Here is a 24,588-nt window from a genome sequence, read left to right as displayed (position 1 = left end):
GAGGAAAAACAAGAATTGGAAGTGAAAAGAGTATAAAACAAGCACAAACAAAATTATAGACCTATAAATTCACACAATTTCCAGGGAAAAGCACACTGACCACTCCAGGGCAGAATCTGGGTGCTGGGAGACTGTGTTTAGACATAATTAACAAAAACAAAAATTGGACTACAGCAAAATTTGAACTTTATTTTCTAGACCTCATTTCAAAATACACGTCAATGGGTGTTGAATGAGGGGATGGGGTAATTTGCTTATGTGAATTTGGAAAATGTGAGATGACTTTCAATGGTTAAACAAGATTGCTTACTGTGAGTTTGCTCAAAAGCCTTTAGTTCACGGATATCGAGTAGAGACTATGGTAGGAATTTCACAAACGTTTTGCCATAGATTCTCTTTCTGTGATTTGTCTATCTGTAGTGATATTTCTCCTCCAGACACATGTTGTGAATGAGTAGTTTTTGACAGTTAAGGGTTACAGGAACATTAAGGCAGAGAAAGGACATGGTGAAAGTAGTGATTTGGGGAAAATAATATGGTGGCAGTAGGTGGAGGGACTGAAAATAATATGGTGGTAGTAGGTGGAGGGACCTCTATAAGGGGTTGGGAAGAGAAGTTGTAATGATACACCAATAGCGGAGATGAAAGTTTTAAGATACAAAGCAGTAGTGTGCATTTTTAGATCCAATCGCTGCTTAGAGACAAAGTATTGTAGGAAGAGCTGGAGATAAAGACTTGTGCGTAATTTGTATACAGGTGAAAGCACAATCTGTTAGGACGGATTCCCAGAATCAGACTACAAAGGAAGAACAGAGGTTTCTGCTATTAACTGAAACATTTATCTTTATTTTCTTGGAAATGTGAAGAGAAAGATGATCAAACAAGAACAAATCAGAATAGTGTAGTCCAAAAGATGTGGGATTTGAATAAGGATCTTGTGAAAAGCTGGTTTTTGTTGGTTGGAAATATACTGCTGATTTTTGTAAGACACATTTTCTTATAATTGTGAGAATGAAAATGAACATTTGTGGATTTGTGATGATTGAGAAATAAGGAAATGAACATTGCAAGGTAGAACTTTCATGTAGGGGACATGGAGATACTGACCCCAATCAGAGGGAGATGGGACTATTGGGAACCCAGAAATGTGGGTCGGATGGAATTCTGAATATTTTTTGATGAGTTGATAATAGGAAATAGTGATTATGTCTCATTTTGGGGGACTTGGAAAACAATGAGAGGGATGGTAAAGAGTCAGAGAAACTGAAAAGTGAAGAAAAAGTAAAATTTGATAGCTTGTTTCCCAGCGTATGATCTTCTCAGTAAGATGGTGTCTTATGGAATGTTAACCTCTTTTTCAGAGGACTATGCTAGCAAATCAGGGAAGACTTCTTTTTAAACTTAACACCTATTAACACAATTAAGGAATTCTAATAACAGAAATAAATTCTGACCAGAATTCTTAAATTGTTGTCAAATTATTTTGTCATTTCATTTTTGTTAGGGAAAATTAAAAATTTTTTAAAGATTTGATTTATTTATTCATGAGAGACACACAGAGAGAGGTAGAGACACAGGCAGAGGGAGAAACAGGCTCCTTGTAGGGAGCCCAATGTGGGGCTACCTCCCCAGACCCTGGGATCACACCCTGAGCTAAAGGTAGACACTCAACCACTGAGCTACTCAGGCGTCCCAGGGAAAATTAATTTGAAAGAACTGTAATATTTCACAATTTGTGACCTAATTTTATTTTTAATTTTGAAAGCTTATAAATTGTTAAAGTCCAGTTGCTTTAATGAAAGTGGTCTTTAGACGTTAAACATGTTCATTGTAGTTGTACTGAGGATATTTCACCCCTTGTTTTTCACTATGAACTATTATCCTTGGGCTGTGTGTTTCATTATTGTCTGTGCATCGATACTATTGTCTAGAAAATCTCTTAGGAGTAGCAACCCTAATACTTTCATAAAGCACCCTGAAAGTTTAAATGACCAATAAATGTTCAGCAGTGGTACATTTCATTCATAATATAGCAGTACCCTCTAGTGCTCATGCTTGGTCATGTGTTCTCCCAAACTGCCTAACAGGGGTATATGTCACATATTGAAGCATTTTACTCAGGCTTAGCTTTAAGTGAAATATTCTATTATTCATAACATCACCTTCTTGAAAAGTAGTTCAGGCATTTCCATTATTATTCAAAAATATTACCAGCACTCTTGTGCTGTAGGGGAAAATGGCTCTTCCATCTATTTTGCTCATATAAGTAAATGAAATGCTTTAGAACCAAGAACCAAGAAGTTGGTTAAATTTCTTAAATGATTTGTAGAAACAGAAGTCTTTTGTTCCAATGTCCAGTTTTGTGCCATATGCATTGGAGTATGCATATGATCCAAGGAAGTTTAAAGGTATAGATATATGTGTACAAAACTCTACATTCTTTTCACCTAATCTTTTCTTGAAGACTATTACTCTGTTTTGAGAATTTTTGAATTGTTGGTTTACAACACAGCACAACAATATCAGCCAATATACTGCAAAGGGAGTTGTGTGGTATTGAAATTTAATCGACCATGCTTACATATGTTAATTCAGAAAGAAAAAATTCTCCAGCCACACTGTCCATCACAAGAAGGCCTGGTTTATTTGCTTTCCAAAGCCTCAACCAAAGCTTGATCACTGAGTTTATATGCAGATCATAGATCTTCACAACTGCAAGACCTTGCCCATTATTTACTATTATTTTAGTGGTTTGAACATTTGTTACAGTTTTAATTTGGTAAGGTGTTCTAACCGAAAGAGTAGATCCACATAAGAAAATAATTCTAATTCTACATATGTTTCTGAATAGCCTCCTTAGATGATTTGAGTTTGTTATTAATAAATATTTTTGGTATCTATATTTAGTTGTTACAGGGTAGGTCACCCAAACCTGACAAGTGGGAACTCCAAATGGGCAGTGGCGGTGGCATGGTTGAACAGGTCAGCGGGGACTGTGATGATGAAGATGGTTGTGGGGGATCAGGAAGTGGAGAAGTCAAGAGGACACTAAAAATCACAGACTGTAAGTGTATGATTCCAAGACTTCTTCTAAAGAATTAATTTGAAAGTATAATTGAGAATAATTATTATTATGAATATAATGGAATAATGACAATGAATTCAGAAGCATGCAAAAGGAATTGGAAATGAAAATGAACCCATTTTTACTTATTCAGGACATGTATTCTTGGGGATTTTGTTTATTTTTAACTAAACGTTTTAATGGAAATAGGATGTTTTTCTGTGAAAGACTAGTTCTGAGAATTAAAGTTTTTTTAAGTTGGATAATCCTCAGGGCATGAAATAACTATTAGGGTGGCTATTAAATGTTTATTGGTAAATAATGTGAAATCAGGATGGGGTTGGGTAAATCCTACTAAATAATTAAATTCTGCAATTTCATTATCTTGCACCATCATATAAAAGATATTTTACAAGGTTTTCATCATAGTATGGTTGCAAAGAAATTGGTTAAATATATGGTTAGTTATGGTGAAAAACTACTTGGATTTAACTCTTATGATTTTGTTCTTCAAAAAAACTCTCACCAATCATGCACCTTGTTTTGATTGTATGGGTTTGAAAGCCATTTCCAGTATTGCTGGACTGGTCACCACCACAAAAGATAGAACTTCCAAATAACGACAACAAAAAATCACCAGGTGAATTTTGTTTTCTTTTCTTCACTTTACAAAATGAAGAATATTGGCTCTTCCCTGTTACGTGCATGCAGATATTCATATGGGCAAGACAACCAAAGTTATCAACTGAGAAAGAAGTGTGTAAGTTAATGTACCCAGGGCTAGCTACCTATCAGCTCTTCATTTATCTGAGGTCATACCAAAGGTGATTACTTTATAAAGTAATTTTCTGGACCTGTGCAGCCCAATCTGGAGGCTGGTCTGATAGACTCCCTCTAAATCACAAAGGGCTGCTTTGGAACAGTTAGACATGTCCTTTCATGACTTTGGTGGGAGAAGAATTCATTTACTTTTCACTTCTTGTAGTAAATTTAGAACACTACACATGCTTCAAGCATCAATACCCCATTCTTTCTAGGATCTTGTTTTATAAGGCAAATATATTGGTTAAAGGAATGGAAACCACAGAGGTGCAAAATCCAAAGGACAATTAATATAAAGAAATATGTTTTCCTGTTAGACACAGAAATAAATCTAACAGAAGGAAAATAGTTGGGATTTAGTATACTGGAGCTGCAATTGAACAAAGGGCCAAAAAAATTCTTGATGTATTAATGCAATTTCCTAGTGAAAATTAAATATCTTCTACTTGTGTAGAAGCAGGTAAGGATACCAGTTTTTGTCATTGGCATTAATATAGTTTATCAGATTGATTCTTCTGTTTCTCTATATTTCTTTGGTTAGGCCAAAACAACAAAAATGAAGAAGAAGTACAAAATGCAAATGAAAATGTTTTCTAGAAAAAAACTATTCTTACTACGAGTTAAGATATCCTCCATTGTATTTTGGAATTATGATACTTATCTATTAGGATAATATTAATCTTTCATTTTCATTTTATCTTGAACATTTATATATATCATAATTCCATTACCATTTCAATATTAGCAGGGCTTTAAGGAATAAACATTATTTTAAAAAATAAGTTGAAATTTCATCTATGAATTATGTGTATATGTGTAGAATTAGCATTTTTATAGGGATTTTTTTCACTTTTGGAGTTATTTATAAGTTCAAGAACTCATTATGTATTAATAGATAAGTCTTGTTTATTTCACAAAAGAGGTAGAGACAGTGGAGGATATTTAACTACTAATAATTTTCTCACAAAACCATATTTGCCAAGGTGACAAGAATGAATTTTTACTTCTAAACCCTGTTTTCAATTATTACAGATATAGACAGGTATGGTACAAGCAACTATCCATCAGAATTGGAGAGATTTAAGATTTAGATGGTTTTTAGCAACCCAGGCAAACATTTAAAAAAAATCCACATCTGCTATAAGTGGGCTACCTCTCATGTTTCTCAGAGTTTATAGCTGTTAGCTGTTGCCTTTCAATTTTTAATAAGTGGTTAGGAAACCACTGTGGATAGTAGGCTGAAATAAACAGGGACAGAGAAGGCAGCAAAGCATAGGTCACATTTCTATTTTTATAAAGCAATATCATATTTTCCTTGTGTTTGGCTCATTTGATGTATTGCTAAAGCAAGCTAAGACATAGTTTTGGATGGTCTTAATGACTTAAAACTCATGTGCTCCAGCACATTTACCAGGTGTAATTTGTGTAAGAAACTTGAAACGCTACAGTGGTGTTTACTCTTTATAAAATACAATGTAAGTAGAATACAATTCATTTGTTACCTCAAAAATGTCTGATTAAAAACAGTTATACATATATGTCTATATATATATATATATACGAGTACATGGAATAATACTAATATTGTGTTCTGCAAATTTGAGTTTGCTCTATTTACGGAAATTTTCGACAATGATGAATATTTTACTAATTATCACTTGGTCTGATGTTCCGTTTGTTTTTTATCCATGTTTATTTCAGACAACAGAGGGATCAATATACACTTTAATGTGCAGAGTTTTACCATCAATATATATGTACCTTTTAGATATAATTTTGTTTTCATCATGATGGTATCAAATAATTTAACAAATGTTTAGCTTTTAAAAATACCTGATGGCTATCAGTTATCAAATGATAATTGATTTGTTTCTTATAAAAAGTAGCCATCTATACCATGCAGTGTCTACTTTTAAGAAACTGAATATTTTCCTATTTCAGTAAAATGATTTGAAAATCCCGATCTTCTGGAAACTTACTCTCCATTTTTTAACTGTATTGAATTTGGCTCATTTGTGTAGGTGTGGTTATTTCACTAGTAACCTGGAATTACATGATCAAAATGGCTTTGAATCTTCATTTTGCCTCACCTCTGACACTCCTTACCCTTTCAAAGTAGCTGATTGATACAGATTCCAAACACCAGTGAAAGAAAACAAGTTCTAGGCAGAGCAACCTATGGACACTATCATCAATACTTTTTCAACTACTAGACTATTCTTCTAATACTCCCAAATTCTGATAATTTCAAAGGAAAAACAAACCAGAGTGCTATAAAAAAACAGGCTGTAACAAAACCATTTCCTGTAGAGTTTTAGAATAGTAGCATTGCTTGCAATTCCTATGTGATCATTTCAATTTCAATTTTAAAAAACAAATAAATATATATGTAACCTGTGATCAAATTCATTTTGATAAGGTGGCTTACAGTGATAACTCAGGCAAAATGAATTTGATCATTAGTTGATTCAGATATAATACATTCAAGAATAGTAGGGTGATTATCAGTCTTCAGACTGTCAGACGTCATTTCTATTGTCATATTCATCATTGTCCGTATAATATTATATAGTGTGTTTAGCAGTTTTTAAAATAATTTTATTTTAACCGAGTAAACAACAACAGAGATCATTAAAGATGTGCTCAGATGACTTTTTTTCTAGTTGTCTCAACATACTTCTGCAGAAGGGTCATTGTATGGGATCATGAAGATGGATGCGTTCAGAGTACCAGTGCAGCATTCTAATGCCTTGGGCTCTTTCAGAAGGACTATTAGCCATTAGGTTATTATTTCACAAGCTGCTTTTCCTCTTCTATGAATTTTCATCATCAATGCAAATTCTATTTGAAGATTGCAAACTCAGTTCTCAAACTTTTGCCATGTATGTTCTCAATGATTCCCTGTTTCAAAAACTGCTAACTGCATCAAAAGAACAGTAGGAAAAAAAAGAGGGAGAGAGAGAGAGAGAGAGAGAGAGAGAGGGAGAGAAGAACAGTAGAACTATTGTACTGGCTGTTGATAGCACCATCCAGTGTATGAAGCATTCCCCTGTGTGTTATCTTAGGAGGCAAGCTTATGAATGCTGAAAGTATTCAACTTAATGGAGATTAACTTGGAAGTAGAAGGGTAATACATCGAAATATAAAGTTACTAGGTCTGGAAAGAAATTTTGGTTCACCTTCTATAGCCAAAAGTAAAAAGTTTATATTGGCTTTGGACTTGTCACTTAGTAATTAACCTTAGAGCAGCTTCTAACAAATGCATGTGCAGCATGGTACTGACAATGACCTTAAAAGAGAATAGTGTATTCCATGTGCATTGTAAAATGAAAATAATACTTTATTAACCACTGAAGAATAAAAGTTGCTGATTTATTTAGTAATGCAGAATTGTAGTGTGAGTGAAAATTCTTGGCCTCCTCCTCCTCAAACTTGTTTTCACCATAAATCACCTTTATTTCAAAATCTCCAGCATAGAGGCCAAGGAGAACTCAAAAAAAGTTACAAGTGGCATTTTCCTTAGAACATGCAACCTTAAAAAAAAAAGGAAAAAAAGAAAATCCTTATTTTTCCTTCCAGAATTATTTTTAAAAACTATGTAATTATTCATTTTGTAGAAATTGTTTTATCTGACGATTTTTTCCAATACAAATTATGTCGAACAAATAATTCAAACAGATATTGGTTTACATTAATAATATTTCCAAAAGGGGCACCTGGATGGCTCAGTCAAATGTTCAACTCATGATTTTGGCACAGGTCATATTCTCACAGTCTTGGGACTGAGCCCTGCATTGAACTTCACATTCAGGATGGAGTCTGCTTAAGATTCTGCTTGAGCTTCCCTCCACCCCTTCCCATCTCAAATAAATAAATAAATAAATAAATAAATAAATAAATAAATAAATAAATAATCTTTTAAAAAATAGTAGTTCCAGGGATGCCTGGGTGGCTCAGCAGTTGAGGATCTGCCTTCAGCTCAGGTCATGATCATGGGGTCCTGGGATCGAGTCCCACATTGGGCTCCCTGCAAGGAGCCTGCTTCTGCTTGTGCCTCTGCCTCTCTCTGTGTGTCTCTCATGAATAAATAAATAAAATCTTAAAAAAAAAAATAGTAGTTCCAAGTAAACATATTAAAAGTATGTATATTCTTTCTAACATTAATGTTTCACCAAATTCAAAATAAAATGTATTTAGTTTACTTTACACGCCCTTTAATAAATTACCCTCCATATAAGAAAGTTTACTAAAAATAACTGAAAAACTTATATGTTTACATTATTCAGTGACAGTGATGCTAAAAATAAATCATTTTTACATGGTTACTCAGATTCAGACCTTTGTGGCACAGTGAAAATAATCCTGAATAATGACTATACACTTTAATGTACATTTTACAGTGCCTAATATTGAAAGATCATGATAAAGCCATAAAAAACTTCACAAAGAAACACTTCCTGATTCTGTTCAAAGTCAAAATTAAAAACACTTTGAAATTGTCACCTACTACAATTTCTACACTACTGATGAAAATTATACTAAAAAGAAATGAATAGATATCTAAGATAAATATATTTTAATTAAGATGCGATCACTATGAATATTATTCTGATTATACACCTTCATTTTGGTTTCTAAATAATTGAGACTCATCCTGGCTGCTTGCTATTTTGTTAACAAGATTGTGTAATGGAATCTGGATGCCTAATGAATCATCTAAAATCATTGTTCGTTCTCTTGAAAAGTTATATATCACATTCATGAATTTAAATAATAGAACTGAAATAAGAGGGTTCGTCCTTGAATGCCTATGGAATGATTTTCCATTGCTTCAGCTTAGACACAGAACTAATTGTAAATCACTGAGGTGAAGAGGGAAGACTTACTAATTAAAGTTTACGAAGCCTCCTAGCGTGCATCCCAGATCAACCAGCTTTTCTGCAAATCTCATAACTAAATCTGTACCATGCCAGAGGGTGTAAAAAATAGAAGTTATGGTCTTTCTGAACTAGCACAATGCTCAATATGACTATATGACCAATAGAGGAAGTAAAAAATGAAAATTTAAGAAAATATCAGAAACATTTTATCATGGCTTGCCTAAAGTCTTATGACTGTCAATAAAACCTCATTTCTTCCCAGGTCTGTTTTTATAGGTTTCTGTTGCAGATAAACAGAATGGTTATTGAAATTGCTACATTCTCTCTCAGGATTCAGTGATAAAATGGACCATGTAGAAACAAGTTAGGTATACTTTCAGCTCTTTAATGACTTCCATACTTCTAACTAAGTATAAAAAGTATTTCATATATGTTTTTGACCAATTAAGTGCTCATCTAACTATAAATAATTAATATAAACAATAGGGCCCAGAGCTCATCAAAGTCACTGGTGTACACAAAGCACTTGGGATCCTTATTCAAAAGCTGTGTTTGATATAGGAGGTCTGAAGTGGGGCATTCATTACTTACATGCTTCTACTTGATGCTGTTGTTCTGGTCTCAGGACCATTCCTTCTATGAGGAACAAAAATGCATACTCTTGTTTATTACATACTTTATTTATTAGTGTCTCTGTCTCTATGAAAGTAGCATGAACTCTTATAAGACACTATCTACACTTACATATTAGCGTACTAAGACAATATCATACACACGAAGGCATCAGGAGCCCTAACAATTAGACTGGTAACATGGCTTAACCAATGTGACTTTTAGTATCAGACTGTTTGACTGTTTTTAGTCATGGATTTACTTCCTGACACCAAAGGAGAACCACTTCCATCTTTTCTCAGGGTTTCTGAAGTCTTCCATTTTGGAACAGTGCCTCTGGTATGTCAGCAGAAATGTTTCACTTTTAACTCTGCTAGTTTGTGATGAACGCTGAAGAAATATCTTGCACAATCCCCTGAATCATGTTAAATTCCAACAGAGATAAATCAAAGTTTTACGTGAACTAAGAGAAAGGAAATAGACTATCTAAATGGGGCAATCAGAAAATACAGCACAGAGGAGACAGGACAAAGGCCATCTGAAAAAATAAATTGATGGCAATGTTTATGAGAAAATGGCATTTGAGAGGGTGGATGCATGATTTATGATTTAGTTTCAATTCTTGACAATAGGGAGGAAGAAGGTATCCTGTGAAGAGCAAGCATGGTGAACAAAGACTGGGGGTTTGTGAGGAAAGGGAGAATAAGGAACACGTTTAGGAGGACCAAAGTTATTCAAATTGCTTGAAATAACACTGGAATTCTAAAAATGTGGATTGAGGGCACCTGGGTGCTCAATGGTTAAGCATATGCCTTTGGTTTAGGTTATGATCCTGGGGTCCTGAGATTGAGTCCCACATTGGGCTCCCCACAGGGAGCCTACTTCTCCCTCTGCCTATGTCTCTTCCTCTCTCTGTGTCTCTCATGAATAAATAAATAAAATCTTTAAAAAAAATAAAAATGTGGATTGAAAATGTTACAATGGATTCTGAATTCCAGAGTATAGAGTTTGCATTTAATTTGTTAGGCAAAGGGGAACTATTACAAGTTTTTCTATGTGGTCATTTTGTATGATGTACAGTTCTTTTTTTATAGATTTTATTTATTTGAGAGAGAGTGTGTGTGAGAACAAGTGGGAGGAGGGGCAGAGAAAGGGGAAGAAGCTGACTTCCTGCTGAGCAGGGAGGTGGATATGAGGCTTCATCCCAGGACCTGGAGATCATGAGCTGAGCCGACGATAGACACCTAACCAACTGACCCACCAGGCACTCTGAGCATACAGTTATTTTTACTAGTAATACAGTGACCTGGTTAAAAAAAATAAAGTGTAAATGAAGTGCATATTGCACAAGTAATTTACTACATACCTTGCACAAGTAATTGTTCTGTGCCTAAATTTCCTTAAGATGGAGATAATGACGGTACTCGCCAAGAAACATCCCTGTGAGCATTAAATAACCTAATCCATACGCAGCATTATAAGAATGCCCAAACCATCCCCACCCACCTAAACAAAAAAGTTGTTGAGTAAAATATGTACAAAGATTTTCTTAAATGTTTCCATGAACCAGCAAGAAAGGAAGGAATATTCCATAAAACAAGTGGAAGTCATAACAATAATACAGAGATAGAAAGAATTAAATGTAGATCTATAGAGATAGAGGAAAAATCTATGAATATATACACATACACACACACAGTTTAAGGAAAATAATAAAATGAACTTGTTCTACCAGTCCAATAAACAGAATATTTCCATATCTTTGTGTGCTACTCTCTGAACATAGTCCATTCTGAGAGTTTACCATGATCATAAATTATGTAAAAATCATTGCCTTTTCCTCTTTTTTTTTTAGAGATTTTGTTTATTTATTCATGAGAGACACAGAGAGAGAGGCAGAGACATAGACAGAGAGAGAAGCAGGCTCCTCACAGGGACCTGATGCAAGACTTGATCCCTGGACCAGGATCACAACCTGAGCCAAAGGCCAATGCTCAAGCCAAAGGCCTGAGCCACCCAGGCGTCCTGCCTTTTCCTCTTTGTAGAGTTTTAAGCATCAAAATATGCATTCACAAGCAATATATTGCTGGGTTTTGCACTTATATAAATGGAATCATGTGGTTTTTGTTACGTGGTGTGTTCCTTTCTCTTAAGTGTTAGATTTTTGAAATTCGCCCATGTTGGGTTTAGATGTACTCCTTTAGTTTACTAAGGTATAGTATTCTAAGTTATGATTATACACACCCATTTAATTACTCTATTGTTTATGGACATTGGAACTGATTTCAGTGTTTGCATATTGTGAGTTCTGTTGCAATAAACCATCTTGAACATGTCTCTTGATACACATGTATCAAAGCCTCTGCAGTATAAATCTAGAAGTATCATGGCAGTGTCTCAAAGCAAAGCATGCACATGTTGAGCTTTACTAGGAAATGCCAAACTGCTTTACAGGGTGATTGTGCCATATTTATATTCTTAGCAGCAATAAATAAATAAATAAATAAATAAATAAATAAATAAATAAATATTCCCCATTTTTGCAAACACTTTTTTCCCCTTTTTCACTACTTTTGTATATCTGCCCAAAGAATGGAAGTGGAACAGTATGTTATCCTATATTAATTTCTACTACCATACTAATTCGTTGAATTTGCTTTTTGCAAAGGTATATGCTTACTCATCTGAAAAATTCTTGTATACCATTTTCCCTATTCTATAGAGTTATTTATCTTCTTTGACAGATATTCTCAGGACAAAAGTCAACTTCAGTGATGGCATTATTTATTTTTTTTAAAGATTTTATTTATTTATTCATGAGAGACACAGAAAGAGAGAGGCAGATACACAGGCAGAGAGAGAAGTAGGCTCCATGCAAGGAGCCTGATGTGATGCTTCATCCCGGAACTCCAGAATCACACCCTGAGCCAAAGGCAGATGCTCAGCCATTGAGCCACCCAGGTGTCCCACATTATTTATTTTGATTATGATCTTCAGGAAGGGCAGGAGAGATTCTTGAATATTTCCTTTTATTTAACTGTTCCCTCCCTATCTTTCTCAGAAGGTGACCAACTTTTTAAAGAACATTGTAAAATCAATTTTAAAGACATTTGTGATTCTTACTCTTACTGAAGTCCAAACTGTGCCACATTATGCCAGGTGGCCCTTCTCTGATTTGGCTCTTCACATTTTTTTACCTAATCTGCAAAGTCTTTGCTAGTTTCATTGTTGTATAGTATAGGAAAATATTCCAAATTGAGTTTATTCATTATCTGTCACAGACATGAATTCGGTCTTGTTTATGTGACCCTTGGTTTTCATAAGAAATGTATTCTTATGACCACCATCTAGGGATAACATATGATTCTTAAAGACCCAGGTGATAAAAGAAAAAAAAAAGTCATTACTCATTTGGTTTACTCCACATTAGATATATCACATTATCATAAAAATGCTAAAACTACCACTACCAATTATGATTACTAAAGTCAGTTACGTTTTTGCATATTTTATCCAGATTCTAATCCTATTTTATGCTTATAATAGATATTGATATATATCGATTAACTCTATTCAGTGATCATATAGATTGTTCCTTAGCAAGAATATGAAATAAATAAATAGATTAGATGTATTGATAGGTGGGTAGATAGACTGAGATATCATTAGAACACATACTACATCTGCACACTTAATTTATTCTTCCAGTAATTATATATATAATGCTCCCTACTAGTTCTTGTGTCAAGGTCTAATACATTTCTTTTTTTTTTAAGATTTTTATTTATTTATTCATGAGAGACACACACAGAGAGAGAGGCAGAGACATAGGGAGAGGGAGAGGCAGGCTCCATGCAGGAAACCCGATGTGGGACTTGACCCCGGCATTCTGGGATCATGCCCTCAGCCAAAGGCAGATGCTCAACTGCTGAGCCACCCAGGCATCCCATCTCTAATACATTTCTTAAGCAGGACTTACCAAAACAATACTTCACAAATTTTTATTTGTTGATAAGAGTTTGTGACTCTTTTACATAAAAGTCAATTTTTCTAGATAAAAGAATGTTGGATTACATTTTCTTTCCTTGCATCTCTTCAATATGCACTGATTGCTGTTCTGGAAGAAAGTGTTGCTGGCAAAAAAAAAAGAAAAAAGAAAAAAAGAAAGAAAGAAAAAAAAAGAAAGAAAGTTGCTGGCAAATATCTGACAATCTAATTTTCTACTCTTGATAAATCACGTATTATATTTTTACCCTCTCACTGCCCAATGTCTTGTTTTCTTTAAGGTATAGTAATTTTGCTAGGATATTTCTTTTTGTTGGTAGTTCTGAATTGATGTTCTCAGTAACATAATATACCTTTTAAATAAGTAATATCAAATTTTTTAGCAGATAATACTGAGTCATAGTTGTTAGTAATTGTTTTCTTCCCGTTTTGATTTTCTTTTTTTAAGAATACCTATTACACATTTGTTGAATTGTATTCGCTTATCAGTATATGCTTCAATACTTTTGATCTGTTTTTAAATTTATTTCTAATTTTAAATATCTGCCTTTTTTCACTTTCTATTTCTTTTAAGGTATTACTGGTGGTGTTTCTTTTAACACTCGTAGATTTTATTTTTAAATGATTATTTTTTCTTCCCTTTTTACTTTTTTCAAAATCTCTCCCTCATTTCTGAATTTCTCTAATTCTGGTTTATGTTCTTGTTTGGTGTCTTAGTTACCTTTCTTAATGTCTTTTAGCTTATTTAGAAAACTATATGTTAAATTTTTTATCTGATTTCTGAACATGTCATTCTGGTGTGCTTTCACTGTAGTGATAGTAGCAGAACACTATTTTTGTTATAATAACTATATGGGATTTTATCTCAATCCTTTTCTGATGCTTATTTTTATGTGAATTTAAATTTTCTAAATTTTTAGAAGGAGGCTTGGTTCAGATAGATTTTCTAAATTTACTGGGTTTCCAGTCCTGTTGTTTTCACACAATGTTTAAAAAAATATGGTGACTTCTTTACTGAGATATTCTGGCTCTGTCCCTTCCCTTACATTTATTCATATCTTCTCTTCCCTAACTCTCCATTGACCATGTCCCACTAATTCTTGATTCCACTTCCAGCAGTTTCTCTTCCTTGTGGAATGCAAAAAGGAAGACAGACTTGCCAGATTAGTTTCGAGTTGTAAGCTCCAGCCCCATCCACCTTATATTCTCATTATTAGAGTGGGAAAAACTTCTCCCAATTCTCTGCTGTTTTCAAATTGATTTCCAGTGCATAACAGTTGGCTACCTGCATTCTTTTGTGTTCAGGCCTGTAACATGCTGTGTTGCTTTCCACTGCTTTTCTTCTGCAGACATGCTGATGGTATTAGGCTTAGTGACTATTGCTAGTATGTCCTCACGTATTTATATTTTGAGGTTCATGAGAATAAGTCATGACTTGGGTTGTAAAATAGTATCTATGATTTTGACTTCGCTATCTCATTGTTCATGTCTGGTTTTTGTGTGGATCGGAGAGTCTCCGAAAGCTATGCTGCAACAGTGCTGCAAAGGTATCTTCCCTGAATTCCCCAGATCATTTAAAATTTTAAGGAAATGATAATGCTCTTCTTTAACTTTGGTTGTGGACCTAGGCATAATACATGTGCATGCATACACACATACATTGGTTTTTCATGTATGTGAAAAAACAACTGGATTTTTCAAATTCATATGTCACGAATAGTCTATTTACAGTAGCAAGTTTCTTAAAATGAGTGCCCTAAGAAAAAAAGAGGTCAGAGACTTTGAGTCAGTTGGAAACCTGTCTGAAATGTACAGAAGCTGAGGGGCTCTTTCTTGGCCATGGACATTTCACTGAATGCTGAAGTTGAGCATGACTCTTGTTTATTGGTTATTCCTTTTTTGCAAATTGCCTCCCTTTCCTTTTCCTATTTTATTACTAGGTTGATTTGGGGTGGTATCTCATTATATACCTAATATTTTGTCAGTAGTTGAGTGGTAAGAAGTCTCTTTGCTCTTTCTGGTATGTGCATTTTTAAAATCTATGAATGTTGGCTTTTTACACTTAAGGTGCTCAAAGTCTAGAAGGGAGACAGATATGTAAGTAAATAAACTAAACTTAAAATATTCCTAAAAATGGAACAACATGAGATGTAGAGGACACACAAAAAAGTGAATGATAAATTTTACATACATACATACATACATTTATATTTATTTAGCCAGGAATAACATCCTAAAAGTTACATCTGTACTGATGTCTATGGAAAATCAAAAATAGATGGGCTGTGGGATAAAATTCATTCTAGATAGAGTGTTACAAAAGCACATATATTTCAGATATTAGAATGTATTCATGATATGTTTGACCTTCCTGAACCACCGTTTGTGAAGGAGGTTGAGACAAGAGGCTAGCAAAATAATAAGCAATCTCTATAATATAGGACAATAGATAAGTGCCTTGGTTAGTAGTTTGGGGTTTTATCTCTAAGAAAGAATGATTTACTCAACTGCAAAGGGAAAACCATATATGTAAGGCCCAATGCCCAAACAATATAATGAATTCCAGTGATGTTCAGGCAACAGTTAGATCTAGATTGTGTAGTCAGTGAACCGCAAACTAAACATGTCAAATTTTCACCTAAATCTGAGTTTTAGTTTTTCATATTTGGTGGACGCACTACCAGCTATTATCCTACCAAGCCAGAGATTCAAGAGCCAGCCAAGTTTCCTCTGCTTACTTCACTCCCCACAGTTAGAAAGTCCCATTGTCTTTACCTGCTCAATTTCTCTTAATACATTCTTTTTTCTATTCCTATTGCTACTTTCTTAACTTAGGTCCTCACCATCTCTTGCCTGAACTCTTTTTATAATGCATAACGGTCTCTTTGCTTCTATTTTTCCCATCTCTGCCCTGCTGTTAACGTAATATTTTTAAACTGACAGTCTGGTTCTTTGCTGAGATACAGTACCCCAAGCCACCATGAAGTCATATTAGGCAGAGAATTGATCTTCTAAGGAGAAGAGGCTATTTCAGTATTGAGAACTTATGAACAGTTGAACAGTAGCTTTTAGTTATTTGTTATTTCAGACAGCCAATTTCATTTTTTCTGAGGATACCCTGTTGCTTTTGACCAAATTAAACACTTCTGTTGTCTCCCTTATCCCAGTGAAATGAGTGGTGGTGCACAATTGTTCTTTCTTACAACTCAGACTTCAAAAAATGTAAAAAAGATTGTTATGGCTATCATGCTGGTTATTTACCTGTTGTGTCTCAGTTCCAGACCACCCTTCTAAAAATTGTCCCATGATTATGCAAACTACATTTTCTAAACTCTCAACTAAATTCCCAAATTACATGAGGTCTATAAATTATGTTTCCCAAATTATCATGCCAGCCAGTGTCCTGTTACTTTTTGCCAATGGGAGGTACTAAAAGGAGATTTTAAGAAGGGGGAAAATACTTCCTTCCTGTTTCCAATTCTTGTCAGCATTATATCCACAGCAGAGTATCACTCCCTAGCCTCCAAATGCTGTTAGCACTGATGGAGGCAGTTGTGTCTTAGCCCTTGAAGACACCTGTGTCAGTTACCTTTCCTTTCACTGAGACTCTGATCCCAGCATTATGGTGCCCACAGAGATCTGAACATGATTCAGGAAGGACTACACTTCATGATTCAGTCTGAGAAGTAAACTCCTCTTTCAAGTCTCTAGATTCTGGATATCCCAACTCTTTCTTTCTTTCAATCCTAAGAGTGAGAGCTATTCTTTATAGTTACTATTATCTACGGCCTTCAACATATTCTTTCTGTTCCACTAATCTTTGAATATCTATATATCAATTTCTTGTAGTATGTTATCTCTAAAATATCTAGTTTGCATAATTCCTGGGGTTTTTTGTTTGTTTTTTGGACTGGACCCTGCCTGATACAGCTGATACAGTATTAATCATATAAAGTTAGAATTAGGATAATATAATTATTATCTGAGAACCAATAAGACCTTCCTGTAGTGTTTCAATGGATAAAACCATCACAATGTACCATGCAGGCTAAACCTGTTTTACATTTCCTCCCAAATTCCAGAGGAAAACAATCATGTAGAAAATGAGAAGAAATAATCCACTCATGCTTGGACGTGTTGAATAGAGAATATGAGGAAATAGATGAGTGTTCATCTGGGTGAGAAATACCCTGGAGGAATCAGCCCCAGAACCACTAAGCCTTTGTTTTACTATGGCATTGCGCTTGATGAACCTGAGTTGATTTGAAGTTCTAAGTGTTGATGAAACTAGCATGTAAAACTGTCTCTGAGGACAACTTCTGGGACTACTGAGTTTGAGTCTTCTATGGAGCAAAGTGTATAGGGCTGGGAGAGGTTGAGGCAGGGGATTTAAAACATACATACATACATAAAAATTAGCAAAAGGGACTGGCAATTCCAAAGTAACAATTTGTTCTTGAAAACAAATTCCATGTGTCTTTCTTTTACTATTATTAATTTCAGGTCTTCCTAGATTTGGAATTTTTTTTTAAGATTTTACTTATTTATTTATGAGAGACAAAGACAGAGAGGCAGAGACACAGGCAGAGGGAGAAACAAGCTCCCCATGAGAGGCCCAATGTGGGACTTGATCCCAGGACCCCAGGAGTGTAACCTGAGCTGGAGGCAGACACTCAAACACTGAGCCACCCAGGCATCCCTAGATTTGGAATATTTGAATTAACTCTCTAAGATACAGTCAAGCACTTCTTCAACACCCTGTATATTTAGCATATATATATATATATTTCTTTATAAAGATTTTATTTATTTATTTATTTATTTATTTATTTATTTATTTATTTATTTATTTATTTATTTTAGAGGGAGACAGAGACAGTGAGTGCGGGGGAGGAGCAGAAGAGAGATAAGCAGATACCATGCTGAGCATGGAGCCTGATGCAGCACCTGATCCCACAACCCTGAGATCATGATCTCAGCCAAAATCAAGCTCAATCAACTGACTGAGCCACATAGGTGCTCTGTAGATATATATTTCTAAAGTATAATTCCATTCCAGCATCTAACACCGAAACTTTTATTAGTTCCTATCCCCCCACCCTGAGGAATATAATTTTGTATATGAGTCACATTAACTATAATAGGTTGTATGATCTTGAGGGCAAGTCAGGCAGCACTTATAAAAAGGTGCTTTTTATGAGTATCTTTCCACACATCACAGCACTATTTTTGATTATAGAGTATACAATTTCCATCGGAATTATCCCCATGCTTATTTAAAATGCAGATTGTTGAATTCCACCCCAAAATATTGAATCAACATTTCCATGGATAGAGCCCAGAAATTTATATTTAGCAAGCATAATAAATAATAATTATTCCCAATAAAGCTTGAGAACAACTGCCTCACAGTCCTTACAACAATGCCTCCAAACATGCGACGTTTAATGAATGTGTTCTGAATTGCATGAATGGCTATGAGTATAATCTACATGTGTCTGAGACACATCTTAATTAACATTAAAACCCAGATTTTTTAATGAATTGAAAATATTGACATTAATTTCAGTCAAGAATATTAACTGGAAACCAAAATGAATATAAACATGTTCACACTCAAAGGATCATAGTTTTTAAATATAGAATACATTTGGTAAGCATAGTTTCCTTTGACAACTATCAGTATTTGTGAATTATATGAATAACTTTCATATCTTCACATTGTAGAGACCTGACTGAGGAATTTTTGTATTAGCTTAATGTGGTATTTGGAGTGAAAATTAATAAATCAAAAGCTATTATTTGAGTGCTAATTGTTAAATTGTAATGTAAAGCACTGAACTTAAGAGTGTAATTTTTAGATTAACGTGTAATGTCTCAATTTTGGAAGAGATGCATTAACACAGTTTATATTGCTTGGGGATATTTTTTTGGTTTATTATGGTCGACTTCCTCTAATTTCCTTATAATTGTAATGTTTCATGCTAAATTTTTAAAATATAAATAATTATGTTTATTTATTAAGTAATATGTATGATTATTTCCAGTTTTTGGTATAATTTTGCAAAATAATATATATTATGCATCATAGCTTTTCTCAGAGAAACTATTATTCGTCTTACCTTTATGATACAACTACGTTTGATGGAATATTTTTTTTTTCCTGAAATCTAAATTACATTATGGAGTTCATAAGGGAATAGCATGACACTAATTCTATACAAATTCTGAACTCCAAATTAAATTTGAGTCATTAATTGCTTCTTCTTTAGACTCCCAACCCCCCCAAAACAGTCTTTTTTTTTGATGTTAGCCCCTTACCTCTCAATCCGTCTATCCACTCATTTATTCATCCAACAAATACTTCCTTGTTACTTATTCTGTGCTAGTCTCTATGCAGATTTCTGCCTCTGGAGAATACAGATGAGTAATCAGGAAATTACAGTGCAGTATGAAGAATTTTATTTGTGGGAAAACAGATTTATGGGAACATAAAGGAAAGCTATCTTATATGGTCTTAAGGATCATGGGAAGTTTCCTTAAAGGAATTGAAATATAATCTGATGCTAAAGAAACAGTTATTAATAGGGTTATAAATAGCCAGGAGAATAATCACTACAGGATGAGGAAGCAGTAGCAGAAACATGATAACTAGAAAAAGCTGAGCATCATTAGAAAACTGTATGGAATCCCAGAATGCTGTAGTATACAATGTAGCCTGGGGATTGGCATAAACTAACTCACAAATTACTTATCCATGACATGCTAAGCCAAAAATCAGTTCATTGATCAATTTGCACTCCAGCAAGAGCTCTGTAATTGCAGTGTTAAAAATGCATCTGGAAAGAGTTGCTAATGCAGTAATAGAAATATGATATGTTAATGACATAAATGAAAATCAAATATTTCCTTTTTCTTGTGGTAATTTCTCTACCTCTTCAAGTGGACTTGGTCACTACTTTATCTGCTAACTCAAAGCTTTATGTAATATTTATATTATTACACTGTAATTTATTTATGTTTTATTTCTTCTTAGATCACGAGTTTCTAAAAACACTACTTATGTCCATCTCTATATCTTTGGAATCAAATATAGTGCATGAGTAAACATGTTCAGAAAATCTTTGTTGAGTTAATGTATGAGTACATGAATAAGTGAAGAAAAGTATTTCGAAGTCCTCATGTGGAGTATTGTAATATAAAACCACACAAGAATAAAATAGGAGTAGAAAGAACAAAAGTAATGGAAAGAAATGGGAAAGTTATGATGTATATGATAAAAATTAACTGAATTTTTCTATTGAATATTTCTACTGAGTATTTTATTTCCTCAGCATACAGATTGTCCAGGCTACTCTCATGTACTTTGTAGGGTTTATTGTATTTCAGGAGCTGTCAGTGTCTTTGAATATAACTTGTCATCACTGAACAATGTTCCTATATGTAGGTTCAGCAAAACATGCTCAAGATTAGTGGACAGTGGCAAGAATTGTAAGAATAGTAAAAATATTATATTTCAAAGGTGAAGCTTACTTACACAACTAAACATATTCTTACTATATGATCCAGGAATCACACTCCTTTGTAGTTACTCAAAATAATTGAAAATTTGCATCCACACAAAAGCCTGTGGGTGTATGTTCTTAACAACTTTATTAATAATAGCCAAATTCAGAAGCCAAGATGTCCTTCAGTAGGTGACTGGATAAACTATGGTACACCTGGAAGATGGAATATTATTCAGTGCTAAAAGAAATGAGCTATCAAGCAATGAAAAGACATGGAGGAACATTACATTAATAGAACTAAGGGAAAAAAGGCAATCTGTATGACTCCAACTATGTGATAGGCAATAAGCAAAATTATAGAGATGGTAAAAAGATTAGGGTTTAGGGGGAAGGAGGGAAAAGCTGATGGAGTGCAGAGGGTTTTTAAAGCAGTGGAAATACTGTGCTTGATACTATAGTGATGGAAACATGTCATTATACATTTGTCTAAGCTCATAGAATGTATAAAACCAAGAGTGAACACTAAAGTAAACTTTGGGTTTGGGGGGATAATGATGTGTCAATCAATGCAGGTTCATCAGTCATCAAAAGTGTACCCTTCTGGTAGGGGATCTTAATAATGAGGGGCTTGTGTGTGGGGGACAGGAGCAAATGAAAAATTTCTCTATTTCCTGCTCAGTTTTGCTATGAAAGTAAAATTGCTCCAAAAAATAATGTCTGCTAATTATAAAAAGGTCAAATTTGTTATTTACAAAATACAAATATGAAAATGGATATTTAAAATTCCAATAATAATAACAATAATAATTCTTAATAGGTAACTGACATCATAAAAACAAGAGCTAATATTTCTTTAGTGATAGTCAATGACAAAGCCCAGCTCTATTCTGGGTATTTTCTACGTATTAACTTATTTAACCTAAACACTCTGTGTGATACTTATTATTGTTTTTTTTCTGGTTTGGCACCAGCACTTGAGTTCTTTGCCCAAGGTCACAATAGTTTCAGTTGGAATGCCACAGAGCCAGGATCAGAGCCAGGCAATAGGACTTCAAGCAACAATAACAGAATAGTCTCAGCATACTGTGCATGAGTAACGCCATGCCATATTTTAAATGTTTTCAGAATCTTTTTGCTTATATGGATGAAACTGAAAATCAAAAAGAGGAGAAGTATCTTTAGAAAGCACATTTCTAAATATTGGTCTAAATAACTGAAGAAGCAAATTTAAAAAGTAATTGTTCATTTATATACTCGTATACCACAAGGATTTATTCTGTGGTACTTTTGAAAGGACCACAAAAGTATGGAACTTTAAAGTTAGTGATAAACTTTAAGAGGAGGTATGCTGGACAATATATAAAGTAACATTAGTTCTAATTATGGTTATGTCACTAATGTCCAGGGGCCTTGAATAAGTCTTGGATCTCATTTGCCTACCATATTAAAAAAAAAAAAGGGATTTGGACAAGATGTTCTCAAATTCCCTATTATCTTTCAAATGCCATGTCTCAGGAAAGAACATATTTTTTTTAATTTATTTTTTATTGGTGTTCAATTTACTAACATACAGAATAACCCCCAGTGCCCGTCACCCATTCACTCTCACCCCCCGCCATCCTCCCCTTCTACCACCCCTAGTTCGTTTCCCAGAGTTAGCAGTCTTTACGAAGAACATATTTTTAAATGTTGGGCATTACTTAGAAAATGTCTTAGGTATAATTGATTTTGTTGAAAGCCCTTCTTACTAGGATAAAACCCACCAGATAAGCTTTCATTGTCATACAAAGTTAGGGTTATTAATTTGCTGCATCAAGTGAGATAGTACACCAAAAGAATTGTGAGATAGCTCATCAAGAGAGCATTGTGATGGGCTACTTACAGCTTTGTGATTGTGATGTGCCATTTATAGCTTCGCACAGGTTCCTATAAGGAGGAACTTAAATGAACAGGTCAGCTCTAGATGCCTGCGATCCTAAGGGGAGGGCTCTTTAACACTTGGGTATCACAGTCATTTTTATTCAGGAGATGTGAGAAATCAAACAAACTTGGGGAATCACTGGTAGAAAAAAAAGCAGGAAACACTGTGTGATCTTGGCCCTTTTCTATTAGAAACATTGTTTTAGGTTCTGTTAGGAACATCACAGTCTCCTCTATACCCAAAATGATGCAAATAAGACAGGGTAACTGAGATACACACACACACAGACATGAATAGTAAAATTTTTTTCTCTAATGATTAACAGAAAAAATTTTAAAAGATTTTATTTATCCATTCGTGAGAGACACACAGAGGGAGGCAGAGACATAGGCAGAAGGAGAAGCAGGCTCTCTGCAGGGAGCTCGATGCAGGACTCAATCCCGGTACCATGGGATCACACCCTGAGCTGAAGGCAGACGCTCAACCACTGAGCCACCCAGGAGTCCCTGATTAACAGAATTTTTGATAGAGAAAGTAATATATATACGGTGGTTTTTTTCCCATAGTTAAATATGCGGTTTATGTTCTATGAAAACATCTTATATACAGGACCCTACTATATTGTCTATTCTATTAAAGAGGTAAAAATTAATTGAAGATATGCCACTGAGAAATAGTAATAATTCGTTGTAACCCCGCAGATATTAACAGAGGATATTCCATGATTAGTATTGCATTACTTAAATATGCATCTTAGTTTAGGCATTGAAGTGCAGAGAGAAAAGTTTTTGTTTTTTTTTTTTATATAACAATATTCTATATGGTTGTTAGTATTGGGGAGAAAAATGACCCAAATTGCTAATGATATAAAAATTCAAATACTACAGTGTTCTCAAATGAAATGAGTAAAAGGACAAACATTATATGTTCTCATTCATGTGGGGAATATAAATAATAGTGAAAGGGAATATAAGGGAAGGGAGAAGAAATGTGTGGGAAATATCAGAAAGGGAGACAGAACGTAAAGACTGCTAACTCTGGGAAACGAACTAGGGGTGGTAGAAGGGGAGGAGGGCGGAGGGTGGGAGTGACTGGGTGACGGGCACTGGGGGTTATTCTGTATGTTGGTAAATTGAACACCAATAAAAAATAAATTAAAAAAAAGAAAGACAAAAAAAGAACTACAAAAAAAATAATATTATACTCTAAAAAAAAAAAAAGAAAGAAATGAGTAAAAGCAATGCAAATGACTATAAGCAAGAAATATCCTTGAGAGAAAGAGATCTAGAAAAGGCAGCAGTAGTAACAATGTATGAAGATATGCTATGCAAATGATATTTTCTGTTTTTCTCTTCCTTTGAATAAAGTAAATGGTTTGAAGAGAAGCAACAGGAATTAGGGCTAAGAACAGAGGAAAACAGATTTTGATTTTAAAGACTCTAACCTGCGGAAATATATTTGGAGGGCAGATGAAGCATTTTTTCCTTGGGTTGAGTGGACCACTGAACCAGACTGCTAGTAACCCATATTTGATAGACTGACCCCTGCCTCTGGACATAAGGGCTTCTAGATCTCTTAAGAAATACTGTCCCAAGGTATTTCTTTTTAAATGTAAGTTTTAGGGACGCCTGGGCGGCTCAGTGGTTGAGCCTCTGCCTTCGGCTCAGGGCATGATCCCGGGATCCTGGGATCGAGTACCACATCGGGCTTCCTGCGTGGAGCCTGTTTCTCTCTCTGCCTGTGTATCTGCCTCTTTGTCTCTGTGTCTCTCATGAA

At 34.5% G+C, this 24,588-nt stretch overlaps 1 protein-coding gene across 1 annotated transcript in view; it reads left to right on the top strand.

Moving 5' to 3' along the window:
• GPC5 (glypican 5) overlaps positions 1-24,588 on the top strand; it is a 1,330,718-nt gene that overhangs the window by 648,983 nt on the left and 657,147 nt on the right. Inside the window, exon 7 of the mRNA XM_077855189.1 lies at positions 2,908-3,064. Within this exon, the coding sequence (XP_077711315.1) occupies positions 2,908-3,064 (157 nt within the window). The remainder of the gene's footprint in view (positions 1-2,907; positions 3,065-24,588) is intronic.

The sequence above is a fragment of the Canis aureus genome, chromosome 17 (genome assembly GCF_053574225.1).
Source record: "Canis aureus isolate CA01 chromosome 17, VMU_Caureus_v.1.0, whole genome shotgun sequence".
In the NCBI taxonomy this organism is placed as follows: domain Eukaryota; kingdom Metazoa; phylum Chordata; class Mammalia; order Carnivora; family Canidae; genus Canis; species Canis aureus.
Note: the sequence above shows the minus strand (reverse complement) of the source record. Positions and strands in the feature narration are given on the sequence as shown.